This window comes from Cheilinus undulatus, linkage group 2 (genome assembly GCF_018320785.1).
Source record: "Cheilinus undulatus linkage group 2, ASM1832078v1, whole genome shotgun sequence".
NCBI lineage: Eukaryota > Metazoa > Chordata > Actinopteri > Labriformes > Labridae > Cheilinus > Cheilinus undulatus.
The window spans coordinates 57,376,970-57,395,753 of record NC_054866.1 but is presented as its reverse complement, the minus strand read 5'-3'; the positions used below and the strand labels follow the sequence as shown (position 1 = coordinate 57,395,753).

At 41.6% G+C, this 18,784-nt stretch overlaps 1 protein-coding gene across 4 annotated transcripts in view; it reads right to left on the bottom strand.

Annotated features, from left to right (window-relative positions):
• Window positions 1–18,784, bottom strand: part of gramd1bb (GRAM domain containing 1Bb) — a 134,062-nt gene that overhangs the window by 98,514 nt on the left and 16,764 nt on the right. The window contains exon 1 of one of the 4 annotated variants that reach the window (XM_041805436.1): window positions 10,560–11,083. The exons of the other annotated variants lie outside the window; for them this stretch is intronic. Within the exon in view, the coding sequence (XP_041661370.1) occupies window positions 10,560–10,582 (23 nt within the window). The 5' untranslated portion in view covers window positions 10,583–11,083. Of the gene's footprint in view, window positions 1–10,559; window positions 11,084–18,784 lie in introns of those variants that run through there. 4 annotated transcript variants of the gene reach the window in all.

Genomic DNA, 18,784 nt, shown 5'->3' with positions numbered 1-18,784 from the left:
GGTGACTTTGGGTCTGACCTGAGGGCCGAACAATATTTAACAATAAAATGTCAACCCCATTTACACCAGAAATGAATTAGGGGGGAAAAAGCTTTGCACTGATTATAAATGATTTTCATGTTAAAAAAGTCAACATGATAGGTCTAAAGGCTCAAAATCTGAGATCATAAAAAGTCAAACTTGTTGGTTCAAAAGGAAAAACTATGACATTTAAAGTAAAAAAAAAAAAAGGCAAAAATATGAGATAGAAAGTCGATATCATGATTTTCAGTGGTGAAAATATGAGATAAAAGTCAAAATCACGAGTTTAGAAGGTCAAATATGGGATAAAATTCTAAATTGTGAATTTTAAAGGTCAAAATGAGATACCGTAATATTCCAAATAATAGCCGGGGCGTTTCTCTGTCTCAATCACTGAGCAGACCAGGCGTTTAGTTGGGACCAGGCATTTATTTGGGACCAGGCAGTTATTTGGACCAGGCAGTTATTTGGACCAGGCATTTATTTGGGACCAGGCAGTTATTTGGACCAGGCAGTTATTTGGACCAGGCATTTATTTGGACCAGGCGTTTATTTGGACCAGGCGTTTATTTGGGACCAGGCATTCATTTGGACCAGGCATTTATTTGGACCAGGCGTTTATTTGGACCAGGCATTTATTTGGACCAGGCGTTTATTTGGACCAGGCATTTATTTGGGACCAGGCATTCATTTGGACCAGGCATTTATTTGGACCAGGCGTTTATTTGGACCAGGCATTTATTTGGACCAGGCGTTTATTTGGACCAGGCATTTATTTGGGACCAGGCATTTATTTGGACCAGGCATTTATTTTGGACCAGGCGTTTATTTGGGACCAGGCATTAATTTGGACCAGGTGTTTATTTGGGAACAAAGCGTTTATTTGGTCCAGGCGTTTATTTGGGACCAGGCGTTTATTTGGGACCAGGCATTTATTTGGACCAGGCATTTATTTGGACCAGGCATTTATTTGGACCAGACATTTATTTGGGACCAGGCGGTTAATTGGACCAGGCGTTTAAATCCTTTCTCACAAAAATCTTGCTCAGGAAAAATTGGAAAAATATGGCAAATTTTATCAAACTATTTATTTACAGCAGTATGAATATCACTTTTACATTTTTAAGACAAGATTACAGTACCATAGTTCTACTTTTGTCTTCTTCTGTCAACTCAACGCTCTCTAAACACTTTAAATGCTGGTAAGGAACTAAACAAACAAAGTTGACGACAGACAGTTTAAAGTTAATGTCGTACTTTTTATTTATTGGCTGCACCGGGGCATGGCGCTGCTATCTCACTTGAGAAAAGCAGCAAGGGACGGGGGTGCCCCAGCCAATGAGGAGGCTAGTACTCGCAGCCAGTCAGGCTCAGGTCAGAGGGAGCGTTCCTATTGGCTGCTGTAGCTTCCGTATCTCAGCTCAGTGAGAAGTTGATTCAATGGCGGAGTTACGGCGGCGTTCGGTCCTGTGTAGATGAAGTGTGTTCTTGCCAGTGATTGGGCCATTGATTTCAGTGGAAAAGCAGAGCAGAATCACTCCACGAGCGCTTTGCCACCGTCAGGATTCAATTCAGCGGACATTCTCACCTGTGAGGAGGTACGTAAAGAGAGGGGCGGAGCTACGGAGCTCAAACAGTCAAACTATGATTCAAACGCAGAGAAGAACAGGAATGGAGGGGGCGTTGAGAGCTGATTCTATACAGATCTCATCTCAGTCACATACTGGAGCTGTAAATAAATTACACCCGGCGTTTATTTGGAACAGGCGCTTATTTGTCAAAATGTACCGCCACACTCGGCGGTTAAAGGGAACCTGGCTATTATTGGGTGTTTTGTGGTATAAAAGTGAAAGTTAGGAGTTGAAAATGTCAAAATGTGAGGAAAAGGTCAAAATCAGGAGTTTAAAAGGTCAAAATATGGAGATAAAATTTAAAATCACGAGTTTTTAAAGTCAAAATGTTGTTCAAAATTAAAATTGTTGATCTGAATGGTCAAAATATAAGAGAAAAAGTCAAAATTATGAGATGAAAAGATCAAAATATGAGACAAAATTCAAAATCATAAGTTTTAATGGTCAAAATGTAAGCTAAAAAAATTATGAGTTTAATAAATCGAACTTTTACTTAAAATTTAAAAAAAATGTTTTTCTAAAAACTCAAAATATAAGACAGAAAGTTGAAACCATAACTTTGTGTCATAATTGTTAGATACAACATTGGAAATATGAAATGAAAACAAATTTCTTTTCCATGTTCCTGACTTTTAAACTAATTATTTCTACTCTTTACTTTTATAATTCTTATGACTCATTTTGTAAATCAGGAGGTTGACAGCCTGGTCTACCACATCCTTATTTAACTACACTGTACACTCACTGCTACAATCATAGTAATACAATTAAAGCATTTAGATTATTTTAAAGTACTTTAAAAACGTTTTACAACAGACTGAAATATAAAGAGCTGCATCAGTAAAATGAAACCTCTCATCCTCTTTAAAGACATCCATGTTTAAAACACTCAGAAGAAATATTTCTGTCAGTAACCTTTAAAACCTTCCATTGTGCAAGTCCACCCGGATATACTCTCACATTTTTACTTACTGTAGCACAGTTTTTGGGAGTATTTTTATTTGCTTTACATCAATATAACCCTCATATCCCAAGTTTACACGGCGACTGTAGACATGTCAGTACTCCACTTTTGTGGTTTTTAAAAGAAAACAACTCACTGCTGTTCTTTGTTCTTCTTTTAATACAGAAATGTGGTCAGGTTCTGATCAAACTGGCGCTTTAGCAGCATCCACGCTAATCTCTTCCTCCATAACTGCACCAGCTCTCGCTGCTGCTTGTTTACGTCACGACTCTGCTGCCTGAAAGTACCACCCCCTCGTCTCTGATTGGTCCTGTCACTTTCTAACTGACCCAAATGGTTCAGATGGGAGCTTCGAAGATGGATTCACCAGTGAGAAACAAGGAAACGGGCGTATCCATCTGCTTTGCAAGGTTACTGTCGAAGGGCGTATGGGTCGAGTCAGAATCTGGTGCGGGCACAAAAATCACACCGCCATCTGCTGGCCTGGCATGTGTACTACATCGGTTTCGGTGTTTCCTGCAGTCTCGTGTGAACGGAGACCGTTCTGAAAACATTGCCGTCTGAATGTGGAACTTTATCTGAAAAGAAAACGAAGACGAAGCAAAACGTCGTCGTGTAAACGAGGCATCAGACACACGGATGAGCGTGTGTGTGTCTCTGCTCTGCTGTCAGACTAACAGGGACTGTTTAACTGGAGCTAACAGTGGACTGGATCCAAGTTACAAGTTCACAGACACGGTACTGTTATCAAGTCTGCGTGCATACAGCAGCAGCATTTCAGCATCACAGACCGTTATGATGAACTTATGCATTGGCGGCTCAGCTCCGTTTCTTCATTAGCTCTCCCATCAACAAATTTAAGAAGTCCAGGGCATCTTGATCATCTTTATAACTTCCAGTTTGGTTTTGTTTCTGTCAGGAGAGCTGCTGCTTCTGGTGTCTGGGCTATATTGATTTTCACCTCCATGAGAAATCTCGTCACACCCCCAGTATTTTCTAAAATCAAATATATGATAATACACATTATTCTCAAAGATATGTATAAAACATCAACACAGGAGCTGGCTCTAGGCAGATCACTTTAGTAAAGAAGGTAAATAAAGGATCACTACAGTGTCAGAGGCAGAGAGAGCAAATACAAAAACCCAAAACACATTACCAGACGACAATTACTATTATGCAACACCTTTATGCACACAAACCCTAATAGGGGACTGGACTCGGCTAGTACACTGCATGTTGCTGGTGTACAGTAGTAAATTCAGGTTCTGTCTGTTCTTCTAAACGCTTGTTTGGAAAGGCTTCATGTGAGGAACAATGCTCAGAACGCATCAGTGTCTGTGATTGGACATGATTCTAAAGCCCCGCCCCTCTCTATAGAAGGCCTCACAGCTGACGATGATATCAGAGCAGAAACCAAGCCATGAGGTCAAAGGTCAGAGGAGCTGCAGAGACAGGATTGTTGACAGGCACAGATCTGGGGAAGACTACAGAAACATTTCTGCTGCTCTGAAGGTTCCAGAGAGAACAGTGGGCTCCAGAATCCTCACATGAAGAAGTCTGGACCAACCAGGACTCCTCTAGACCTGGTCCCCATCGGGGGAGAAGGACCTTAGAGAGAGAGGAGACCAAGAACCTGATGGTCCCTCTGACTGAGCTCCAGATCCTGGAGATGACACTAATTGCCAGAAGGTCAACCATCACTGCAGCCCTCCACAGATCTGGCTTTATGGAGGAGAGGCTGGAAAGAAGCCTCTCCTCATTGCAAAACAGATGAACCCCTCAGACGTTCATGTGAATACTTTCTGAATGCACTTATACGCTGGCAGAAGCATGCATGGTTGGGGTTTTAATGTAACTAAGAGCTGAAGTTTCACAGGCAGATATCATGGATGAGGACTTCATCTCCTTTGCTCTACAGCCTATTAGACTATGGGCTAAGACAGCGGTTTTCAAAGTGTGAGGCGGCCCCCCCTGGGGGGCGCCACAGAGCTTCAGGGGAGGCGTGGAACCATAAACCCGAAAAAAAGTGATTTGCTTTGTGAACCTCTGCTGTGCATGGAGCAAAATGGATAGACTTAGAGTTACTATAGGGACTATGCTATAGAGCAGTGTTAACCAACCAAAGAGCCACATTACTGAAAAATACCTTTGCAAGAGCCACAATCTAAGAGGTGGAAAGAGGCAAAATGGTCAAAGAGCAGCAAAAAATGGGCGAAAAGTGGCAAAAATGGGTGAAAATGGGGAGAAAAAGTGGAAAGATGGTCAGAAAGTGGCAGAAATGGGTGAGAAGTGACAAAAAAGTGAGTGGAAAGTGACTTAAATGGGCAAAAAGCAGTCAACAGTGGCAAAAATGGGCAAAAAAAGAGGAACCAAGTGGTATGTAATGGCAAAGTGCAGCTCAAATGGGCGAAAAGTGGCAAAAAATGGTGAAAAGGTGTAAAAATGGGATAAAAGTGGCAAAAAAAATGGAGAAAAAGGGTAAAAATTGGGAAAAAAGGAAACAAGTGGTATTAAATGGCAACTGGCAGCTTAAATGGATGAAAAGTGGCAAAAATTGTCAAAAAAAGGGCAAAAAATGGGAAAAAAGTGACAAAAAGAAGTGGCAAAAATGAGCAAAAAAAAAAGAATAAAACGGGTATTTAATGATGAAAGGTAGCTTAAATGGGCAAAAATTGGGAAAAAATGGGATAAAAGTGGAAAAAATGGAGAAAAAGAGGCAAAAAGAAGTTCTAAAATGTCCCAAAAAATATGAAAAAGGGTATTTAATGGCATTATAACTGAATCAGAGGAAAAGGCAGATGTTTAAGGACATTTTCAAACCAAAATATCCAAAATATATGAATGTTAAAAATGTTTAAAGATTAGACATAAATGTTTGAAATGTTGTTTAATTTTTTCAATGTGGATCGTTTTGGTTGGTGGGGGTCCACCAGATGGATCAGATCTTCGGGGAGGCTCACTCTCACACGCTCTGAAAAACGCTGGTCTAAGAGAAGGAAAAATGGAGCCACTGGTTCTGACTGGCATTGATCGACAGGACAACGAAGCTTCACCACTGACGAGTCAAGTTTGGGGTAAAACCACAGACGGGCACTCTCTGTCTCTCCAACTGTCCCGCAGCAACAAACGGCCTGTTCCCGGCGCCACGTGCAGAGAGCGAGCTCCGGCTCCAGCCTGCTGTCAGCGCCTCGCTGTTGCTACAGCTGCTGTTGGCTGTGTGTGCACATCTGTGTCTCAGTGATGCGTGTGTGTGTGTGTGTGTGTGTGTTGGCGTCCAGATTTTAGTTGCACAAAATGTCATATGAAGAGCACACATCCCCACGGTGGGGCCACAGCCAAATCCTGAGAGATCTCTCTCTCTACTCACACGCATGTTTGCACCCTTCCTTTCTCAGCATCTCGTCCCATCTCTATCCTATCTTTTTGACAAATGCTTAAAGCCCCCATACCGCTTATTCCGTTCCGGGTCATGGGGGGGGGCTGTCCCAGCTGTCACTGGGGGGGGGGTACACCCTGGACTGGTTGCCAGTCAATCGCAGGGCTGACATATAGAGACAGACAACCAGGCACGCTCACACCTAAGTTTGCAAAATTAAAAATATGTAAATGAAAAACACATTAATTTCTTTTCCCACATTCCTGACTTCTTATCTAAATATTTTTACTCCTTACTTTTTCTGATTTTCTGACTTAACAAGGAAATCTTAAATCATCAGGATAAGTTCACAGGTTTAAATCTGCAGGCCTCAGACTGGTGGGACAGTTAGAACAGAAATATCAGGTTTGAACTGTTCCACGGCCGGATTTGGCCCCCAGGCCTTGAGTTTGACACCCCTGTTCGAGCTCTAGTTTCCTCTGGTGTAGTTGTTGTATATCTAAGAAAGACAGCACTGATAGACTGCAGGTAGCCTCAGTGTCCAGTGAGATAAACACGCTTTTTCATCCAGGGACAGGGAGTGCATTAACATGCAGGACGACATGTGCTGATGGAGATATTGATTGACCCAACAGCCTCTAGGTCACGCCAGTCTGCCTATGTAGGAAGCAGACCGCGGTGCCTCTAGACTAGGGCTGGGCAGTTAACCGAAAAATAGATTAAATCGCAATACGGCCTGCCACGATTTTCAAATCGCAGAAGGTGCAATATTTCTGTGACCTGAACTTTGTGTCAAAATAGTGGTTTTAAAGGTGCAGTGTGTAAAATTGGGACTATCAACATCTAACAGTCAATTCTGGAGTGTGATGCTCATTTCTCTGGTGATAACTGTGGGAACCAGTGAAGTTTAAAAATCAATACATGCTTAACTGTTATTGGTTCCCTCTATGGTGCCATAGAAACAGGCAAAATGCAAAAATCCAAGATGGCAGCGTCCTTGGAGGGGACCCTCCCTATGTATGAATAAAAGGCTTATTCTGAGTTAATTTGAAACATAAATTTAAAAAATGTGTTATCAGATGTCAACACTAATTTAGATCAATCTACTTATAAATGTTATGTTTCATTTTAACCAAGCTTGTTTTGCTAAATGCTACTAGGCTAAATATTACACACTGCACCTTTAAACTTGTTTTGCAGCAGAGATTCTATGCATGACATATGAAATTATTCAGGTGCCATTTTTTAGAACAGTCTATAAAACATCCTACCTTCATTTTGGTACCTTTTTCTTCTAAATTATGAGAATGACAGACCCCTTCAATGCATCAGTTATCCAATAGCAGTACAGTTCCAAATAATCAGAATTAGATATTTTTATAGAATTTTTCAGCTCTTGTTTAGGAGAGTTATGGAATAATCGCATTTAAAATCGCAATACTGGAGAAAAAAAAAAAAAAATTGCGATTAGATTATTTTCCAAAATGGTTCAGCCCTATTCTAGACAACTAAAAAAGTGTGAGGTTTCCGCTGGGTCCTCTCATTGATCATTTCAGGAAGAAGTGACGCCCATTTTATCATCACCTGGTCCCTGATCCATTAAAACTCCTTTCCTTTTCCCAGTTTAATTATGTTGAACATATTGTTCTTCTGTGCTCTTCTTCTGTACGTTTTTTGGCACTTTTCACAGTCTCAACAGTTTGTCTGATTTTCACAGTTCAACTTTTATCACGTTCAGCATGTTCAGGAGAAGTGTGCTTGTATTTTTCACATTTCTAACTCTTTCACTTTTTACAATTTTTAACATTTTCCCCATTTTTTGGCCCCATTAAAATGAATGGAAGATTTCTGCAGTTCTGCCTAAAACTGCTTCAACCTTGAGATTCTACAGATTCTGCATACTTCCACTTACAGACTTCATTTTTGCTTTAAAACGTAGACAAACTCTTCAGCTGTTTAACATGTATTCAGCTTTTAGCTATCTTCTACAGTTTTTGAGATTTCATAGTTTAAGCAACACAAACTTTTGGGGTTTTACACAAAAAAGTCAGACTTCAGAGTGCGTGACATCATCAGTCAGAGTGCAGCAGCCTGCTGGTGAGACAGAAGAAATCTCCCGAACAAACTTCCATAAAATCCACAAACTTCATTCCACAGACATAAAAAAGGCATCAAAACGGAGGAAATCTTGTCCCGCTACTGTCAAACCAAGAACCAAAGCCATATCATGCACAGTTTTGGCGTGAGAGGACCAACTGTCCCAAGAACAGTAAAATCTCCTTCATCTGCTGCAGTGTTATGGATTTTGAGACTTTGGTCTTCAGACTCAGAAAGACACACTTTTTTATCCTACTCTTGTAGCAGGATTTTTCCCCTTCCAGACATAAAAAACATATCACGGCATTCGTCAGCTTCTGCTGATTCTCACGATACCTTTGGTTTTCTGCTAGGTTTTACAAGTACATCGTAAACTGACGTTGTTTGAGTGCATGTTCTGAGCTCTCAACCCTGTTTTCTGAGCCAACTTTAAAGGTGCAGTGTGTAAAATTGGGACTATCAACATCTAACAGTCAATTCTGGAGTGTGATGCTCATTTCTCTGGTGATAACTATGGGAACCAGTGAAGTTTAAAAATCAATACATGCTTAACTGTTATTGGTTCTTCTATGGTGCCATAGAAACAGGCAAAATGCAAAAATCCAAGATGGCAGCGTCCTTGGAGGGGACCCTCCCTATGTATGAATAAAAGGCTTATTCTGAGTTAATTTGAAACATAAATTTAAAAAATGTGTTATCAGATGTCAACACTAATTTAGATCAATCTACTTATAAATGTTATGTTTCATTTTAACCAAGCTTGTTTTGCTAAATGCTACTAGGCTAAATATTACACACTGCACCTTTAACTGAAACTAACAGGTGTGACTAATTAGCTTTGATCTCAGCTGTGATGTCATACAGGCATTCGTTACCATAGCAACCTAGGAGTCCTACACACACATACAAAGTCATGCTTTAACATTCTCCATAACTATAACATACATGTGACATTAATGAAGCCATTTTAAAGCTCTCATCTTCACATGATGAAATAACAATGTGCTTCTCTGTAATTCTTTACATTTTCCACAATCAGCTGCTGTGCTCTTCAGCTTTGATGCTATTTATAGCTATTTTTATGCCATCTTTCTGCTATTTTTTGTGATATTTAAGCTATTTTTATGCTTTTTCAGCAATTGAATGGCATTTCAATGCTTTTGCTGCAAGGAAATGCAACTTCTCTAGTTTTAAACTTGAATTTCAAATCTTTTTTAGACACATTATTGATAAAGATGGAATAAAATCTTGCATTTCCTGACGGAGAAATAAATAAAAACACTGTTATATAACCTGACAGCATGGCATGCACACGCACTAAGCCAGCCAGCTTATTTAAATTGTAGTACTGCGAGATGCTAACAGATGGCCGTTCACTGTTATAGTAACCTGTGCCTATCAGGGCGCTGCAAACAGATTAAGTGACGACAGGCTCAGGGTTAAAAGTGTTTTGGTGCGCCCTGCACACACAACAGGAAGACAGGGGCACAATCTGATCATTTCTATGAAGCCCTGAGAGGAAATATTCAAAGCTCGAGCCCTTAGCTTTTAGGACAAAAAAGACAAAAGGATTAACCAAATGATCTGAGAGGATAAGAAATACTAAAAGGCAGAGAAGAGCAGGATGTAAAAGAGGGGATGACAGGCAGATATGGAGAGAATGAGACAGACATTAGGGATGAGAAGAGGCCCTCATGAAAGTGAGACGGAAGGAAGCAGGACGCACGTTGCCGAAACTGCTCCCCCTCCGTTTTTTTCCCTCCTGCAGTGCTCTGCAATTCGTCTCTAAAAATATCAGGCAAGAGGAGGAGGAGCATAAACAAGCAGGAGGGGAGGGGGAGGATGAAAAGTGAGCCAGGAGAGCTCATAATGTGGCGAAACAGGTTGAAAAAGAAAGTGAGAGGAAGGCCACCTGGACACGGATCTGTTTGTCCATGTGATGGGTGAATGAGAAAGCGAGAGAGCGAGATGGCGAGAGAGAGAGGGAGGCAGAGGGAGCATGTGCCTGCTCTTTTCCAGGCGGCCACGTGAGCGCCTCTCCTCAGCTGCTCCGCTCACACTGAGCCTGCCAGAGGGGAGCGGAGTAGGGTCGCCACAGTCACGGTGAAAAAAGGGACGCGAGCCACACACTGGAGGCACTGGTCACAGCCCAGTCATGTTCTAACTGGTCTGCAGAGCAAACTGGCTACAGAGATGTACATCATTACACTGACACACAAGAACAGATCAGCAGAAATCAGATATGCTCTTTTCATTAGCATGTACTCACTGTCTGCAAAGACTTTTAGCAGACTTAGGATGATGTATGCCGAAATGGCACCAGAGCAAACAGGAAATGATGACAGACCCCCCACCCCCCCGGCTTAGGTATGCTTTGCATTCATGACAGCCCTACAGCAATAAGAAATACAGGTTGGTTCCAAAGAAAACACAGAAAGAGAGCCTATGTGAACTCTCAGAGCCTTACCAGGCGAGCTTGAAGCCTTTCATTAGTACGGTAAAGAGTGTCTGATGTCCATAGCGTGTTGTGGGCACTGGGCTGCCCGTTCACACAGCAACATGCTGACAGACAGCCTGCCAAAGCTTCACCTCCCATACACAGAGCAGGAGGGATGCACACAGGGAGGAGAGGTAGGAAGGATGCAGAGACAGATGGATGGTGAGGAACCACAGTCTGGAGGGATGATCCTGAGCTTTAGCCACCTTTCCGCTACATGGCTCCCTTTGTGTCGAGATGCCGCAGTGCTGAGCGATTGTGCCAGAAATTCACACCTCCCTGGGGTTCTTCAGCTTTCCCAAGAGAAGGAGGTGACCTGCGCCGTGATGCTAACAAGAAAAACTGCAGCACGCAACAGAAGCAGCAAGGCTGGCGATTGCAAACAAGTGCAGAGATGGGCGGTCGGTGTTTTTTGTCCCCTCGCTCCGTTGCTCTCACAGCGCTCCACAAAGCTTCTGTTCGCTCGCTGAAACTCTCCGTCTCTCCCTCAGTCTCTGCTGCGGATGAGCGCTGCACTTGCTGCGCTTACAGTGAGCAGGCGCAGGATCACCCCCACCCACCGCACACACTGCTCTGTGTTCTCTCTCTCCTCTTCCCTAGATGGCTCTCTTTCCCTTTCTCTCCAGCAGATAAGCTGAGCTGGCCCAGTATGGAGGGCTAAAGCAGGACAGTAGCCTCTGGCTACAACATCCTCTGTGCAATGACCCCCACGCCAACCCCTAACTCCACCCTTCATGAAATGTTTGAGAAGGGTATTAAGAAGGGGGACTGCTGCAATTCTTTCCTCCTGCAGTGGACTCAAGCCTGATCGGCTAACCCTGCTAATCTCTTAATGCATGGACGTGTGCTGGGGTACTCCCCATATTTATAGCCCTGTGAGCGTGCTCTGCATACGCAATGAATCAGTTAGACATCAAGAAGCTTCCTTAGTCTGCCCCGATGTTTGAAAAAAGAAAAAAGAGTGAAAATCAAACCTGCATGTGAGGCAGTCCTCCCTTCTTTTACTGGCCTACCGCTGTCTTTCACAGCAAACTCAAAAGTAGAGTGAGTGGACTCAATTCTCTGTCGACACCTGCTAGTGCTGCACAGTTAATCTAATCGCAGCGGCAACGTCAGGCTGTGCAATCACAGCAGGGGCCGGATTCTGGATCCAGGTCTAACCTGAAGGCCTAACAGGGTCACCTTTTTAACCAGAAACTCTCAACCTCTTTTCACCAGCAATAAAATAGGATATCAGCACAGATGATGAATGATTCTGACACAAAAAGTTAAAAAGATCAGTTTGAAGGCTCACAATCTGAGAAAAGATTATTTTTCAATTTCAAAAAGGTCAAAACGTGAAATTGAAATTGAAAAATAATGTCTTTATAATGGCGAATATATTAAAAAGAAGTCAAAATCAAGAGTTTAATGGGTCAGAATATGAAATTGAAATAAAAATGAATGTTTTTTAATGGCAAATATATTAAAAAGAGGTCAAAATCTTGACTTTAAAAGGTCATAATATGAAATAAAATTAGTAATCATGAAATTGACCCCTTCAAGCCTGTTGTATCATATTTGATACATACTTTTATGATACCTCTATCTAATCAATATGATCATATATTACAAAAAAAAAAGTAAAAAAAAACCTGATAAAAATGCCCTCAAGTGGATAATCAGTTACCAAAAACACCTGATGGATAAAATGAGATACAAAAAATATATATGTTAAATTTTATGGAAATTTGGATTTTTTTGGACTTTTTCAGTAGAAAGTGAAATAAACATTTCAGTTCCATAAAAGGAGAACTTTCTGTCTGCAATTTGTGTTTCAGGCTTTAATGGGTTAAACATCAAAATATGATTACAAATTTTAAACTGTGAGTCTAAAAGGTCAAACTACGGGATTATGAAGTCAAAGTTTGGAGTTGAAAATGTCAGATAAATTACAAAATAATTGGTTAAAAAGTGAAAAAACTACTATTTGGTCTATAAAACACTTGACCAGGTAAAAATCATCAGAAATGTGAAGAAAACTAAACATTTAGTCCCAGTTATGCCAATGCAGTCAAACTATCTATGGGTTGTCGTTAGCATCTGAAGACGCTAAAGCTGCTCAAATCTAACGTCTGCAGCCACAAAATCCACAGCTGGGAGTTAAAGATGTGTTTGTTTAGGTCTGTGGAGCAACAACACGGGTCAAAGATTCTGGTGGAATCCATCATGATCCCAGTGCAGACAGGGCTTCTTACTTCCTCCACCTCTGTGACCTTTTCAAGCCACAGAGGTCAAAGAGCACCCGACCCGTTCCTTCAGAATGGGTCATCATCAGAAACACAGGCTGCAGCAAATTCTTTCTGCTCAATCACATTAGAAGTTACAGCTCATTAGTGATGGTGATACTGATGCTAAGTTCTCTCCACTAACAGAGGAAACATTCTGTGTGAGCCGCTAAAATCTGATTATCCCACTGCAATAAACGACATGAAATAAACCCACAAATCAAACAGTGCTGCACAATAGAGCGCTGCTGCTTGACTCAGTTGTTGCTGCTAGGGCTGATGGGAACACAAACGTAACTTTGCATGTCTGATGGATAGGCCAGTGACAAAGCTTCAAGCTGATTGCCTGTTGTTAGTCTGAGAAAGACCGACCAATGGAGGAGAACCAGGTGGAAGCTACAGGTGAAGAGTTCAGCTTGGATGTAGCTTTAGTTGTGTATCGTTGGCTAAAGAGGACTCAGGAAAACTCTGCTTATACTTAACAATCAATAGCTGCAGCTATAAATCCTAAGCATAATAAACCAAAATCTGATTACATTTTTAAATAAAATTTTAAAAAGTTGCTGTACTTTTTTCTCTCTTTCTGCATCCTCTCTCTTCTCTCTTTCTGCATCCTCCCTCTTCTCTCTCTTTCTGCATCCTCCCTCTTCTCTCTCTTTCTGCATCCTCTCTCTTCTCTCTTTCTGCATCCTCTCTCTTCTCTCTCTTTCTGCATCCTCTCTCCTCTCTCTTTCTGCATCCTCCCTCTTCTCTCTTTCTGCATCCTCCCTCTTCTCTCTTTCTGCATCCTCTCTCTTCTCTCTCTTTCTGCATCCTCTCTCTTCTCTCTTTCTGCATCCTCCCTCTTCTCTCTCTTTCTGCATCCTCCCTCTTCTCTCTTTCTGCATCCTCCCTCTTCTCTCTTTCTGCATCCTCTCTCTTCTCTCTTTCTGCATCCTCTCTCTTCTCTCTTTCTGCATCCTCTCTCTTCTCTCTTTGTGCATGCTCTCTCTTCTCTCTGTCTGCAGCCTCCTCTCTCTCTTTCTCCACCCTCTCTATTCTCTCTTTCTGCATCCTCTCTCCTCTCTCTTTCTGCATCCTCCCTCTTCTCTCTCTTTCTGCATCCTCTCTCTTCTCTCTTTCTGCATCCTCTCTCTTCTCTCTCTTTCTGCATCCTCTCTCTTCTCTCTTTCTGCATCCTCCCTCTTCTCTCTTTCTGCATCCTCCCTCTTCTCTCTTTCTGCATCCTCTCTCTTCTCTCTTTCTGCATCCTCCCTCTTCTCTCTTTCTGCATCCTCTCTCTTCTCTCTTTCTGCATCCTCTCTCTTCTCTCTTTCTGCATCCTCCCTCTTCTCTCTCTTTCTGCATCCTCCCTCTTCTCTCTTTCTGCATCCTCCCTCTTCTCTCTTTCTGCATCCTCTCTCTTCTCTCTGTATCCTCACTCTTCTCTCTTTCTGCATCCTCTCTCTTCTCTCTTTCTGCATCCTCCCTCTTCTCTCTCTTTCTGCATCCTCCCTCTTCTCTCTTTCTGCATCCTCTCTTCTCTCTCTTTCTGCATCCTCTCTCTTCTCTCTTTCTGCATCCTCCCTCTTCTCTCTCTTTCTGCATCCTCTCTCTTCTCTCTCTTTCTGCATCCTCTCTCTTCTCTCTTTCTGCATCCTCTCTCTTCTCTCTCTTTCTGCATCCTCTCTCTTCTCTCTCTTTCTGCATCCTCTCTCTTCTCTATCTTTCTGCATCCTCCCTCTTCTCTCTCTTTCTGCATCCTCTCTCTTCTCTCTTTCTGCATCCTCTCTCTTCTCTATCTTTCTGCATCCTCTCTCTTCTCTCTCTTTCTGCATCCTCTCTCTTCTCTCTCTTTCTGCATCCTCTCTCTTCTCTCTCTTTCTGCATCCTCCCTCTTCTCTATCTTTCTGCATCCTCCCTCTTCTCTCTCTTTCTGCATCCTCCCTCTTCTCTCTCTTTCTGCATCCTCTCTCTTCTCTCTTTCTGCATCCTCCCTCTTCTCTCTTTCTGCATCCTCCCTCTTCTCTCTCTTTCTGCATCCTCCCTCTTCTCTCTCTTTCTGCATCCTCTCTCTTCTCTCTTTCTGCATCCTCCCTCTTCTCTCATTCTGCATCCTCCCTCTTCTCTCATTCTGCATCCTCTCTCTATCATTTGGCCTATCTAAGACCCACATTATTTGATGGGCTGAGACTGGTCGATGTTTAACCAATGCTTCCATGCATGCTCTCTGCTTTAGTATCCCTGTCTCTCTATTCAACACAGCTTTGGCAGACAGATGTTCAACGTAGGTCTGGCTCCAGGAAAGGAAATGTTCTTCCTCGCCACTAAAACTATGCTGAATGTTGCATGGTCCTGAGCTCATGGTAGAGTATTGTTGGATCTTATTTATTAAATCATATGATAGGAAGAACAGTTTAGACCTGCCCCCTTTAAAAAGCATCTGGAAGTCAAAATTGGAAAATATTGATACACCAATGCAGACTGATAAAATTGTCTTTTGCCCCAGGGCAAAACAGTGGTAAACAGCTGCAACTTGAGCTACAGGCAAGAAAGATGCCAGCCATGTCACACAGAGTGAGTTTGGTGTGAGTGTGGACAAGGCTTACTGCAGTTTAACAGAGCCACATCCGCAGTGATGGTACACTATTCACCATATTAGATGTGCTTGGTTGTCATGATTCTGTGAATCATCATCTCGTGATGACTACTTTTATTTACTCATTTATCTGGTGCATTAAGGTGCATGGACTTTCATCTTTACCAATTTAATCGTTTAAAACCAGTGTAAAAACAGGGGTCATCAGGAGCATTCGCACAGGGCCCAGATTTAGTCCCAACAGAAACCCTGGGGGCCGGACTTTCAAACGCACACAAATCAAATCAATACTTTGGTCTGATTGAATATTATTGTAGTAGTATTTGTATTTTCTTTAAAATGCAGGACATTTTAGGAATGACCAGTGAGATCTGTCCCTGTTCTCTATGATGCAGCAGGACACAAGGAGCCTGACCACAGAGCTGGACCCCTGAAAGTCCCAGAGAATGGGCCCTCCACAACTCTGATTTAGTACTAGTATTAACTCATGTTTGACACTTTAACCCCTTTATGCCTCTTTAACCGCAATTTTTGCAAGATTTTAACCTCTTTTGAATCCAATTTTCCTGAATGTTTTATCCCCTTTGTGCCAATTTTATCCATTGTTGCCACTTTTCTTCTATTTTTGCCACTTTTGAACCCCTTTTTGTTACATTTTTTCAACAATTTTTGCAACTTTAAAACCAATTTTTGCCACTTTTAACACATTTTTGCAACTTTTTGCCTCCTTAACACATTTTTTGCCATTCTTTAACCCTTTTAAACCACTTTTCCTGCATGTTCTATCCCCTTTGTTCCACTCTTTTATCCATTTTGCAACTGTTCTTCTATTTCTTGCATTTTTTAACCCCTTTTCATTACTTTTATTATCTTTTTTGTCATTTGTAACCATTTTCTGATATTCTTTGCCCCTTTTTTCTCTTTTACCAATTTTGTTGTTTTTGCCACATTTTTACCTCTTTTCACCTCTTTTTCTGCAAATTTTTGTCCCTTTTTGCCACTCCAGAACCCATTTCACCACGTATCACCTATTGTGCTGCTCTCTAACCCTTTTCAACATTTTATCTGCTCATTTTTGCAGCACTTCTGCCAACCTTAACCCTTTTTATAAATATCTACTAATTATGACAGTGAATTTCAGTAAAACAGATCAAATCATTCTAAAGTTATTTTAATATGAATTGTTTGTGGGATTGATTTAACAGCTGCAGACATTTAAAGCCAAAGGATACTCTTAAAACCACAACATCTTCTTTTCCTCCTCTTTCTGAATCTAATGACCTTCTGGGGGCCGGACAGGAAGCTCTGGGGGGCCTGATATGGCCCGCAGGCCGCCAGTTGATGATCAGTGGTATAAGAGCAGCAATTATTGTAGTGACAGCGTGTTTTCTCTACAACCCCACCCCAATGTAAAATGCAATACCTGCACCAATATGGCACTGAAAAGCATGGTGCTAAAAAAAAGTTGTCAAAAGAAAAGAACTGATATTGCAAATAATGCAATAAGAAGATGATGTAGCTCAGCGTCTCGTATTTCAGCTCAAAAAAAGTCAGAAAAAGTTGTAGGACTGAATTCAACGATAACATGCAACAGTGAAATGTTTGTTCATATTTGAGGGGTTTTCTTTCTTGTTGCTAGACCAGAACGGAAGCCCCGCCCCCCCAGTGATACTTATATAAACAAACAATGACAAACACACACCGTCATGAAAGCAGGGGTCAGTCTCGCTTGGCCCCGGTCCTCCTTCCTACTGTGCAGCCGTGTTATCCCACCTAAAGCGGTCTAAAGCTGCCTGTGAAGGAGGAGGGGTGCTGAGTGGACAGCTCTTCCAGGGAGGAGTCAACCACTGACATGTTTCCTCTCACTGACGCCACCTGCTGACAAGACCATGAATAAGCTCTGCTTTCAAATTCATTTGATTCGATGATAACCCAAGGTGTTCCCATTCCTGCTGTTTCACTAACTGATCTGAGCTCCATCCTGTGAAGGATTGTTAGTGATAATGCTCCTGAATACTGTGTTAAAATGCACCCTGAATAATCACTGAAGAAATCTATAATTCTCTTGTTGTCTTTCCTATAACATGGTAGTGATTTCTGAGGGTAGGATTTTTCACAAATGTCTGGAATGTCCATCAAAGTTTAAGTCATTTTCTTAAAATGGAGAATATGCTATTTGGATATTTCAAGGAATCTGCTTTGCAATTTTATAGTATTTCAGGAAAATTTAAGGGGATGTATTTTTAAAATTTGGAGAGATTCATTGAAAGTTTGGGAGAAATTTGCTTTGAGCAATTTTTGGCCTTTTTATGGAAATTTGGGAAAGTTGTTTGGAGACATATTCTTATACATATTTTGGGGCTTTTTCATGGAAATTTTGGACATTTGTTTGCATTTTTTGGGGAAATTTATGGGTGGAGGAAGTTCTTTAAAATTGAAAAAAGACTCATGGAAAATTTTTCAGATAATTTGCTTGGATATATTTTTTTTCTTTTTGTCATTTTTGTGAAATGTTGAGGAATGTACTTGCATATTTTCAGGAATCTGCAGAGATATTTTAGGCTGAATTTGTTCTGATATTTGGGAACTTGACTTGAAAGAATTCAGAAATTTGCATGGATTCTTGGTGGGAACTTTTTATTGTAATTTTTAGCATTTTGGTAGCAATTTTGAGTTGCTTTTGATGGGTTACTTTAAAAATATGCTTAAGAATCTTTCCAAACTTTTACTAATTTCTTTGAAATTTTAGGGAATTTGTGTGGAATTTATGTGGACATTTCCCAGGAAATTCCTGTTCAACACAAGGCTGATATTTTAAATTATCTGGTCCTACTTTTCCAAAATAAGAGGGTGAAACAAAAATGTCATCCCCAGGAAAAGCTGGGGTCTCAGGAGGTTAAAGGTCGCCTGATGGAAAGAGTGGATGTCTGCAGTCATAGGCAGTGGTGTGATGTCAGCATCAGCTACTTTCTGAAGCATTCCTTCAGCCCTAATCTGCACCAGAGATTTTTCATTTATTTCTAAGAATAGCTTTGCAGTAATCTGGATTAAGGCCTATTCACTGCTTTGTGGGATGGATGCAGCAGGGAAGCTGCCTTGTGGGCATTCCTTCCTCTGGAACACCGTACGGATTCTGAGTGGACGTGTTTCCTATGCATGCTCAATAAATCCCCGTTGATTGATTCCTACTGTCTGATCAGAGAATGAAAAGGACGATCATGTGACTGGATGGCTCTTTGTTTACTGTTGAACCGACCGTGGTGGATAATCCCCTCAAGGCCACAGCGGGGCGACAGAGAGCACAGAGGTTTACAAAGACAGGCAGAAATGGGAAACGGGGACGGGCGACG